Source organism: Lipotes vexillifer, unplaced genomic scaffold (genome assembly GCF_000442215.2).
Source record: "Lipotes vexillifer unplaced genomic scaffold, Lipotes_vexillifer_v1.1 scaffold2049, whole genome shotgun sequence".
Lineage (NCBI taxonomy): Eukaryota > Metazoa > Chordata > Mammalia > Artiodactyla > Lipotidae > Lipotes > Lipotes vexillifer.
In genome coordinates this window covers 326,139-337,838 of record NW_006778494.1, presented here as the reverse complement: position 1 = coordinate 337,838, position 11,700 = coordinate 326,139, and the positions used below count along the sequence as shown (strand labels likewise).

The following is an 11,700-nucleotide window of genomic DNA, read 5'->3' as shown; positions in this document are numbered from 1 at the left end:
ATGAACAATGGCCACTGAGCCTGTGCGTCCGGAGCCTGTGCTCCACAATGGGAGAGACCACAGCAGTGAGAGGCCCTCGTACCGCAAAAAAAAAAAAAAAAAAAAAATTGGGGAAGGCTTCTGAATAATTAAATGCTAGAACATTTAGCTGCCAGCCAGCCTCAGCTTTTATACCTCCTCCTAGGGAGAGCTCACTTCCTTGGGCAGCACATGCCAGCTGGCAGCATTCATCAATAGAAACTCTTTTGTCCCATTGAAAAAATGAGTCCCCCTTCCATCTGGCCCTGACATCCACACTGGTCCTGACTCTGCTCCCAAGAAACCTACGGACCTATGCTGCTGTCTTTGTCCCGAGACAGTCCTACAGATATTGGGAGATGGCTGTCAGGGAAGTACCTGCCACCACCACCTCTCCCACAAAGTGTCTTTTAGCTTCTTTTGCAACATTTGCTAAGTCCCCTGTAGCAGCTTTCAGATTCTCACGCCTCAAAGTTGTGGAAATCCTTTTGGTTCAGCTCCCTACAATTGATGCAGAGGCTGATAGGATGGTACCCACCCTCAGGAGGTGCCCCTTCACTGGGCTGGAGGAGAGAAGTTGGTGTAAGAATAAGAGGATGGTCAGTAGGGTTAAGTCACCCTCCTCTCTTGCTTCCCCCAGTAAGTCAAGAGCAGTGATAATCAGATAATACGAAAATATGAACAAGTGAATGAGGGTGGCTGAGAGGCGGGGGTAGGATGTAGGTGGGGCAGGAATCCAAGGCTTATGGAGGTATTTCCCAGGATGCACCCCACTTCAAGTTCATTATTAGACCTTCTCAGCTGCAAGGCATTGTGGGAATGACTTGTTCAGAATCCACTGGGTCCCCAGTCAAAAGGAGGTCCCAGCTGTCCCAGGTAGAACCACTCTGACAATGTTTTCATGCCCCTGCCTCTAGGAAGATGTGGGATGGATGGGCCTTTGAAGAGCAGAGCCTAACTGCCTCACTACAGACGAGGAAATGGAGGCATAGAGGCCCTAAACAGCCGAAGCAGTTAAATAAGAAGGCAGCACTGATTCTGTTACTTACTACCTGATGGTCTTGGGACAATTTCTCAACACCTCTGAGTTTTACTTTCTTTAAATATATATATGTGTATATATGTGTGTGTGTGTGTGTGTGTGTGTGTGGCTGAGAGGCGGGGGTAGGATGTAGGTGGGGCAGGAATCCAAGGCTTATGGAGGTATTTCCCAGGATGCACCCCACTTCAAGTTCATTATTAGACCTTCTCAGCTGCAAGGCATTGTGGGAATGACTTGTTCAGAATCCACTGGGTCCCCAGTCAAAAGGAGGTCCCAGCTGTCCCAGGTAGAACCACTCTGACAATGTTTTCATGCCCCTGCCTCTAGGAAGATGTGGGATGGATGGGCCTTTGAAGAGCAGAGCCTAACTGCCTCACTACAGACGAGGAAATGGAGGCATAGAGGCCCTAAACAGCCGAAGCAGTTAAATAAGAAGGCAGCACTGATTCTGTTACTTACTACCTGATGGTCTTGGGACAATTTCTCAACACCTCTGAGTTTTACTTTCTTTAAATATATATATGTGTATATATATGTGTGTGTGTGTGTGTGTGTGTGTATTTTTTTTTTTTAAGAAGATGTTGGGGGTAGTTAATTAATTTATTTATTTTTGGCTGTGTTGGGTCTTCGTTTCTGTGCGAGGGCTTTCTCTAGTTGTGGCAAGCGGGGGCCACTCTTCATCGCGGTGCGCGGGCCTCTCACTATCGCGGTCTCTCTTTTTGCGGAGCACAGGCTCCAGCCGCGCAGGCTCAGTAGTTGTGGCTCACGGGCCTAGTTGCTCTGCGGCATGTGGGATCCTCCCAGACCAGGGCTCGAACCCATGTGCCCTGCATTAGCAGGCAGATTCTCAACCACTGCGCCACCAGGGAAGCCCAACTTTCTTTAAATATAAAATAAGGATAATGCTTATACTTGTTAATGCTTGCAACCACAGACCACTGGAAACACTTCCATTCCTAGCTGAACAAGTTGGGTTTATTACTCACTGCAGCAAGGAAGAACTCCCCCACCTTGGGAGCTCTGATAAGGGTAATAGAAATACTATTTAAAGATAAGTTGTTTAATTATAATTAATAAATATTAATTAATTGCAGTGTAATGGAAAAGTACTTGGTTCTAAATAGAAGTGATTGGCTTCAGTAACTCTGAATGTTGCTGTGTGACCTTGGGCAAGTCCCTTCATCTCTCTGAACCACAGTTTCTTTCTTTGCAAAATAGGGTGATGGTATCTGCCTTAAGAAATTCACTCCTTTGGGTATTTTTAAGAGCTACGTTGATTATGATGCTGAAGTGCTTTGAATACCACAGACCAAAGCGAATTGTATAGAAATATAGAGAGTTTTAGTTTTCTTGGCTCCTGACTGCTTTTTAAATATGCTGTCAGCTGCATTAAAGAAAGGAACAAAAAACATTTTTTTTGGTAGTATCATCCCCTAGAAGTCCGCCCTCAGGAATCTCCCCCATTGTCCAAGGAACGTCAAAGACCTCTTCCAAATTCGTCCCATTCTTCCTCCCACTGAATCTAAATCCCTCTTGCTTCAGGGACAGGCCTCACCCAGATCCAGACTCATGCCCACCCCACCCAGCCCTTTAAATGACCCTCTGGTCTCTCAGAAATGTAGGGGGAACTTGGGGGCTTCTGCTGGTTGTCCTTGGGATTAAAGCCCCAAGGAACCAGACATTAGGAACCACTCTTTAAGGAAGGCACCGTCTGCCCCCAGTGGCCTCTTCCTGAATCCCAACAAACCCTCCCCGCTCTTTTGGTACCTGTTTTTTTGTTTGTTTTTTTTTTGTTTGTTTTGTTTTGTTTGCGGTACGCGGGCCTCTCACTGCTGTGGACTCTCCCGTTGCGGAGCACAGGCTCCGGACCCGCAGGCTGGGCGGCCATGGCTCATGGGCCCAGCAGCTCCGCGGCATGTGGGATCCTCCCGGACCGGGGCACGAACCCGTGTCCCCTGCATCGGCAGGCGGCCTCTCAACCACTGCGCCACCAGGGAAGCCCTGTTACCTGGTTTTTTTTAAATTTATTTATTTAGTGGTTTATTTAGGCCATGCAGGACGGCATGTGGGATCTTAGTTCCCCAACCAGGGATCGAATCCACATCCCCTGCACTGGAAGCATGGGATGTTAACCACTGGACCACCCCGGAAGTCCCAGTAGCTGGTTTTTAAAAGACTCAGTGTGTGTATGCATGTGTGTGTGTGTGTGTGTGTGTGTGTGTACACAAAGTGGGTTAATAAATCATCAGTTAATATGAATAATTACTAGAAAATATTTACTACGCTACTAGAATACACAGGACAGACACAGTCTCTGCTCTCTTATAGTCTATTTTCTAGCAGGAAATTATGTGAGATATTGAACAAGCGATTACTAAGGAATGTGATGCACAGGGTGTGAAGGGAGGGTTAGCAGGGGGCTGGACATGTGTGGAGGTGGTGGGAGTTGCATGGAGGGACGTCCTGAGGAAGTGAACTTTCAGCTGAGGCCTGAGGGAGGAGCAAGAGTCCTGAGAGGAAGGTGGGGAAAGTTCTCAGCACATGGAAAAGCAAGAGAGGAACGAGGAGGAGAAGGTGTGTGAGAATGTGTGGGAGGACGGACGAGATGGCACTGGGCGTAGACTTGAAGGACCAGGCCCGAGGAGCCCTGTGAGACAAGCTAAGAGTTTGGGGCTTTACCCGAGGCCACAGGAAGGACCTGGACATCTTAGGAGACCCTGGTGGAGGATGGAGAGGAGGGCCGGGGCAGTGGGGTCATGACAAGTGTCCAGAGGGCACACGGGAGTGGCCTGGACTCGGCAGAGAGCAGAGGCTGCAGTGAGGAGGAGCGACCAACAGGCTTTGCTACGAGATTGCTCCCGGGGGCGAGGAAAGGGAAGAGGCACGGACAGCAGGCAGCTTCCTGGGAGAAGGGAGGTGAAGCAAGTCCCTGCGGGAAGGGCAAAGACTTCAGTTTGGTCAATGTTGAGTCCACGGCGCCTGTAGAACATTTATGGGAAGATGTTGAGTAGACGTTGACTTATCCAGGCACAGGTTAAGGAAACGCTGATTAGGGGTAGAATATGTGGTGACCGAAAGCTCACACCAGTCTCCATGGCTTCAAACTCTGGCTCTGCCAACTTCCTAGCCATGTGGCCAAGTCATCTCACTTCTGTCATCGTCTGAGTTCTCTGCACAATGGGAGTCGTAATAACGGCACCTACCTCTTTGGTCAGTAGTAAGGACCAAGGGGGTGACTCCATGTAAAGACTTTAGAATAGTGCCTGCACCCAGGAAGGACTGAATAACCATGTCCTATTTGAGTGCCTGCTGTGTGTGCCAGGCACTGTCCTAGGTTTTGGGTCACAGCGGTGAACACACAGCTCCCTGCTCTGTGGAAACTGACATTGTAGACGGTGGATACACACTCAGTGATGATGAACAAGATATGTTTCACATAGAAATCACTGCTAGGCAGAAAATCATGCAGAGTCCAGGGCGAAGGAAAGCAGGGCTACTTAAGGCAGGTGGTTGTGAATGGAAGGAGGGAAGGAGCCATGTGAGTGGCCAGGGGACGCAGAAAGAAGAGTGAGTGCAAAGGCACCAGGGTAGGATGAGGTGGGGAACAGAAAGGCCTGTGCAGGAAGAGAAAGTATGAGGGAAGTAGGCAGGGATTTGCTCACAGGCCATTGTAGAGCATCTAGATTGTGATTCCAGGTGCAGTGGGAGTCCTCTAGAGGACTTGAGGCACGGGAATATCATGATCTGATTTCATTTTTAAAAGGCCACTCACTGTCCAACAGGAGAGAATGTAACACACTAAGAATGAAGAGAGGTCCATGTTGGAGACGGATATCTGAGATTATTCACCTAATGGAAAATGGTATAAGAAGAGTGGATGACGTAACCAGGGAGTGTGCAGAATAACAATAGTAGGGGGAATACAGCTCTGCTCTTGCCTCCCCATGTGACCCTGGAGGTGGGTCCATTTACGAGGGAGGCTGGTGCCTGGTACTGTGTAATAATGCAGATAAATAACAACCACTGTAAAAATCTGGTTTACAAGGATGCTCCTTCCTTACACAATTCTACGAAGCATTCCACACTAATTCTTGGAGTACATACTGGCTGTGTGTGCACTCTGCCTCTGCCTGTCCTGTGCTGTGCTCCCTGGACTCGGGATGCCAATTCAGCCTCTGTTTTCTCCTCTGTAAAGTGGGCATGATGAAATCTACCCTGCCCACCTCTCATGACTATATGGAGGATGAGATTAGATAAACCCTGGGAAGGGATGTTGAAGGGAGAAAGAGGGAGGTTCTTTCTTTCCTTCATTTCTCTTTTTTATCTTTCTTTCAACTACTTTACATCACGGATTATATGTTTCTTTTAACTCTGTGTTTTGGCATATGCTCTTTATTTACTCATTATCAGATTTCATTGGAATCATTTGTCAGTTTCCTAGAATTTCATGTTTGATTCTTACTTTGTTTAAAGTGCTAAATATTTATTATTGATCTCCATCCTAAGAGCACATAGATAGCCTTATACTGACAGATTTCTCAGGTATATTTTTAATGGCTACTTTTAGGAGAGAATTTGTTGCCACACACAACATCGAGCTTTCTTTCTTAGGAAGGCAGAAAGAGGAAAGGCCGTTGGGTAGATACCTGGGAGAGTCTGTTACAGTTTCTCTCCCTGTGGAGACCAAGACAGAGAAACCATAACGCCTGACTTTCCCAGGCAAAGACAAAATACTTTCAGGCACCCTGAACTGCTGGGAGTGCAGGCACAAAGTGTCTTTGGTCCAGAACCTGAGCTGTCAGAGCATGAAGGTAGATGACATCCTTGGAGCCACTGGGATGAAGCAGGGCCAGGTAGACAGAACTCAGAGCATCTACGGGGCATTTTGAAAACAGCTATTGATCATGTGTTGGCACTATCTTGGTTGCTTTTAAAAAAAATTATCTTAGGGCTTCTTTGGTGGCGCAGTGGTTGAGAGCCCGCCTGCCGATGCAGGGGACACAGGTTCGTGCCCCGGTCCAGGAGGATCCCACATGCCGCGGAGCGGCTGGGCCCGTGAGCCATGGCCGCTGAGCCTGCGCGTCCAGAGCCTGTGCTCCGCAACGGGAGAGGCCACAGCAGTGAGAGGGCCGGGTACCGCAAAAAAAAAAAAAAAAAATTATCTTAGTTCATGTTGACCTTATGAGGCTAGAAGTACTATTTCATGTTATAAATGAAGAAACTGAAGTTTGGAAGGGTTAAATGACTTTGCCAAGGTCACAGAGCTGGGAACTGATAGATCTGGGATTAACCTCTTCTCCAAGGTCACATAACCAATACTGGCAGGAGTGGGATTTGAACCCAAGACTCTCTGACTTCAAAGACTGTCCTCTAAAAGAGGTTTGAAAGTTGTGTCCTCTAAGGCCCTGGTGATTCAAGAGGTGGGACTCAAAGTACCCAAATAGGAAAGCTCTGCTGTTCATAGTTTTTATAGTTAGATGATGCAGAAAAAATTTTTTGTATAATTTGATTTGCATTTATGCCATGAAGACCTTACCTGTGAGTTAGAGGAGGATGAGGGCTGAGAAAAGGCCATTGGATTTGGAAATGGGGAATTTGATGGTGACCCTGGTAAAGGCATCAGATCTCGCTGGTTGTGAGCAACAGAAACTGAGTCTGGCTATTGGAGGCAGAGAAGGAATTTGTGACAACAGTGTGGGGATGCAGTGGGCATCCATTCTCCCTTCCTTTTTTTTTTCTTTTTTTGTTTGTTTGTTTGTTTCTGGTTTGTTTTTATTTCTTCCTTAGAGATAACGGAGACTTCCATCCCATGGGGAGGGAACACATGAAGATGAAGGGAAATGAGAAGACAGGGAGAATGGGAAGGAATGGAACCCCTGGTGGAAGAGTCCACCTCGGCAAAGAAGGGATTCTCCTCTTCACAGGGTTCCCTCAGAGATATACTCACTGACAAGGATGGAATTTGGAAGAGGTTTCCATGGAAGGGACTGAAGGAGATCAGGTCATTGGCTAAGGTAGAAGCCAAGTGTGGTTCTGGAGATTTCCATAGAATGGAAACGATTCTGAAAAACCACGGGGGAAAGATGGGCTAAAGTTGAGAATGAAAAAAAAAAAGAGATATGCAAGAGCTTAGAGGCTTATCTTATTTAATGAGAGGAGCACATATGCCAATTTTGAACCAGACTTAAAATTAGATCAATATGCTATACAAATGCTTTAGTTCTATAAACCTAATACTAGTTGGTTGTTGAAGACATCTTCTTTCATTGGTAGCAGCAAGGGAAGCTATAAATCTTCATTAAAGTGATGTGTTGGGCTTCCCTGGTGGCGCAGTGGTTGAGAGTCCAACTGCCGATGCAGGAGACACGGGTTCGTGCCCTGGTCCGGGAAGATCCCACATGCTGCGGAGCAGCTGGGCCCGTGAGCCATGGCCGCTGAGCCTGCGCGTCCGGAGCCTGTGGTGCTCTGCAACGGCAAAGGCCACAGCAGTGAGAGGCCCACATACCGCAAAAAGAAAAAAAAAGAAAAAGAAAAGTGATATGTTAATTAAGTTCTCCTTAAAATTCTTGCTTGGATGAGGGATGCAGAAAGAAAAGTGTCTGTCTCAGCAAGTGATCATAAAGGGTCCTTCTGGGACTTCCCTGGTGGTCCAATGGCTAAGAATATACCTTCCAATGCAGGGGACGTGGGTTCAATCCCTGGTTGGGGAACTAAGATCCCACGTGCCGTGGGGCAACTAAGCCCATGTGCCGCAACTACTGAGCACGTGGGCCGCAACTACAGAGCCCATGCGCTCTGGGGCCTGCACGCCGCAACAACTGTGCCCACACGCCACAACTAGAGAGAAGCCCATGTGCCTCAACGAGGAGCCCGCACGCCGCAACTAAGGCCTGACACAGCCAAAAATAAAATAAAATAAAGGGTCCTTTCATTTGTCTAGTGCTTTTCAGTTTAGAAAATACATTCACTCATATAACCTCACATCCTAAAAGAATAGGAAGGGATAACAAATCTTGAATATAAATCACACTGGAAAAATATTTCCAAAGAAGGAGAAGAATCTCTTCATACTGAGACTGGAAATGAACCGCGATTTCCAGAAAAGGTGTGTAGGAAAGCATTCTCCCTTCCTAACTGTACCCTTAAGTTACATCCCACTGGAGTCTTTTGTTGGCAACCTATAGCGCTGATTTAGTTTAGCTCACGAAACTGAAGGTAATGCTAAAAGAACCATGCTTGGAAAGGATGGTAAACAAGACAGAGCCAAGGTCTTCTCAGGCCACTTTTGAATGAGTGCCATACATTTTCAGAACTTTTGTCATTCATTGGTCAAGATTACAATTCCAGGGAGAGCATCTGATTGGCCACTCCTGGTCTGGGGGTAGGGCAGGAACTCTGACTGGCAGTCCCCTCCAACCCTACCTGTCATGGGTGGAGGAAGAGTCATTTCCCAAATCAAAATCAGACTACTGTTATCAGAAAAAGGACAAAAGAATGCTAGCTGACAAAACAACAAAATAGCCAATACACTCAGAGAGAGAGGTTTCCTTGGAGTGAAGGAAGTTTGAATGGGTCCGACAGTCCAAGAGGACAGAGCCCCATTGTATGGTTAAAGACACCCTGTTCGTTCCTGGGAATTTCTCAAATCTTCAATGTTCACTTGTTTAGTCATCTAAGAGCAGGCAGGCATGTCTGCAGCTGACTCATTATCACTTCCTGTTTCAACCTTTTCTTCTTTCCTTTCTTCCTTGATAAATATGATTTTACACTCATGAAGTCACGTTCAAATTTTTTGATGCATCATCTATGCTAACCTCAGATAGAGTTCTGTGTGTATGTGTGTGTATGTGTGTGTGTGTAACATTGAAATAACTGCAGCCACACAACTAAAAGGCTTTGCAAGCGTCTTCCTTCTAATTTACTGCTGTTTCCTTCAGTAAGTCACTTTCCCTTAGCTGCACTTCAGTTTCCTCATCTGTAAAATGAGAATAATACCTAATTATTAAGTTTGTTATAAGATTGTTAAATAAAAACAAGTTACCTTTTACTGAACACCTACTGTGAGCCCACCCGAGAGGTCACAATTTTAAATTCCTTCCCGACCAGGCGAGTGATGTGGATGAAGGTATTTGGAGTGGGAGTGGGGACAGGGGAGACAATGGTGGGGACGGTGGGGATTATGGAAACTGGAGAGATCGCTCCTCTCAGAACAGGAGAGCAGCTCTACTTAGCTTATTCATGGTTTTCAAAGTGTGGTCCCTTGAGCGGTACCATCATCGGCCCCAGAAACCTGTTAGTTGCCGATTCTCACGTTCCTCCCGTCTCCTACTGAATCAAAACTCTGGAGCTAGAGCTCTCAAAACTGTGTTTGAACAAGTCGTCTAAGTGATTCTGATGCCTGCTCAGGTTTGAGGCCCACTGTTCTAGTAGACAGTTGCCATGGAATGTTGCAAGACTGTGTTCCCAGATCGTTTCCCTTCTCTGAAAGATGCTAGAATTTTACTTGCATGTGAAATCCCCCACTCTTAAATTTAGCGACTAATTCAAACTTTTAAAATGTACTGTGTGGGCTAACAATACAATATTCTAGCCAGGTTTGCAACCTCTGGTTTATGCTTTTCCCTTTAAACCTTAAACTAACCCTACAAAACACTTTTCATGATACTCCTCTCGCCCCTTTTCCTGGCCTCGCCGCGCAGCTTGTAGGATCCTAGTTCTGCGACCAGGGGTTGAACCTGGGCCCTCAGCAGTGAGAGCACGGAGTCCTAACAACTGGACCGCCAGGGAATTCCCTCATGATACCCCTTTTAAGGAAAAAGAAGATGTAGGTCCAAAAAGTGAGGTGCTGTTATAAGTCACATAGCCAGAAAGTAGCCAACCCCTGATTTGGATCTGAATGTATTTGGTTTTAAAGCCTCTGCCCTTTTTACATTTTACGCAGAAGCAAACTATATGAATATACCTAGCACACAGGCTAGCATCGCAAAAGCTAAACATCATTGGCCTATGAAACTTTATCATCCATCCGTGTGCCCCGCCCCATCCTCTTGGCCTCAGACTAATCCCCATTTCTGTCAGAGAGAGTCAATCCCCAGGAGAGCCCAAGAGGGCTGGGGAGGGGTAAGGCCGGGTAGTTTCCTGGCCTGGGGAGCTAGCTAGGTGCCAGAAGAAAGCTGTCGGCAGCAGTGCCTGAGGCTGAAGGTCCAGTAGGCAGCTGGGTCCACAGGCTAAGACCATTTGCTCATCAAAGTGTCCTCTGCTGCCCTAGACTGAGTTCCAAGAGCCGCCCTGGGCTGTGCCCCTACCTGGCTCCTGCGTCATGGCTGTTGACTGTTCCCCGTTCTCAGAGTAAACAGCCCTGGCCCCTCCCAACCAGCACCTGTCTCCAGTCCCCAGGCTGAACATGGGAATTGGGGAGACATTCTCACCTCTTTCCCCCGGGACCCATCTGTGGGGACAGTGGCTGGATGTGCTTCTGTCACCAGCTCCGACTCACCTGTCATCCCAATGGTCACTGCCCCCGCCCCCTTGTACCCTCCAGCAGCAAAGACCTCCTGGAGCTTAAGGACCTCAGATTTTGGATCAGGAAAGATGTTTGAAGGTACTTCTTGCTGGGTAACTGTGTTTTGGCCTTTACTAGCCTGCACGTTAAAGCTTGGTGTATACTCATCAGTCTCCTTACTAACAGGAGACACCATCTTTGGACCACTCACACATCTTTGGAGGTGACAACCTGGCAGCTCAGAACAGGGAAGTGATTCACTCAAGGTCCCTCAGCTGGCAGACGGTGGAGGTGGGTGGGAGTCAAACCCAGACCCCGTCACCCAAAGCCAGTGACGAAGCCTCCTTTCATTACTTTCTCTACACCAGCTGTGTGCCCTAGATGTGTCACGAAGGACGTACGTTTATGACGGAATGGAAAAAATAAGGGCTTGGAGGGATGGAGCCTTGGGATCAAACCTTGTCTCTACAGCTTCTCATGGGACCTTGGGTGGGAGGCTACCCCCTCTGCACATCCAGTCCACCCGTCAGGCACAGCTGATGGCAACAATATCTGTCTGTTCACAGCTGTCTGGGAAGATCCATGACTCCGTGAGACACTGGACACAGAGCTGCACACAGTGAGCCCTGAGAGAGTGTTGGTGTGGAAAAGAGAGGGAGGGAGAAACACACATGAAATGGCTCTAGATGTTAATAGGTGTTTCACCTTCTTTGGCCTCATTTCTTGTGTCCAGTCGGTTCATTCATGAATAATTTTTCCTGTAGCTCCTACTATGTGCTCTGTATCGCTACACAACAGCTCCACCATGAATCTCTAAAGAGCAATCTGCACTCTGATCTGCTGACCCCAAATCCACACACTTCATCCGCAGGCTCCTCCCTGTGGGTCCTGCCCTTTCCCCCTCCTTTACCGACAGCGGGCATTACCGGGAGACCCCTGAGTCTCAGAATGGGAACCCCTGAGTCTAGCCCTTGGCCTCCTGCTGCCCTGCCCACGGGCCCCAGGAGGGAGGTGGGGAAGCAGGAGCGGACAAGGGTCCAGCTGCAGCTGGTTGAGCTGCACCGGCCTGGAAGCAGCTTACGTTCCTGGTTCCCACTGGGGCCAGAGTGACACCTGATCCTGGGGGATTGTGAAACGG

General features: G+C 47.8%; 1 protein-coding gene across 1 annotated transcript in view; it reads left to right on the top strand.

The window, feature by feature from the left end:
- The window catches only part of SPINT4 (serine peptidase inhibitor, Kunitz type 4), a 23,610-nt gene extending 11,938 nt beyond the window's left edge, over window positions 1-11,672 (top strand). The window contains exon 4 of the mRNA XM_007451650.1: window positions 11,479-11,672. Coding sequence (XP_007451712.1) covers window positions 11,479-11,672 — 194 coding nt within the window. The remainder of the gene's footprint in view (window positions 1-11,478) is intronic.
- The last annotated feature ends 28 nt before the right edge of the window (window positions 11,673-11,700 follow it).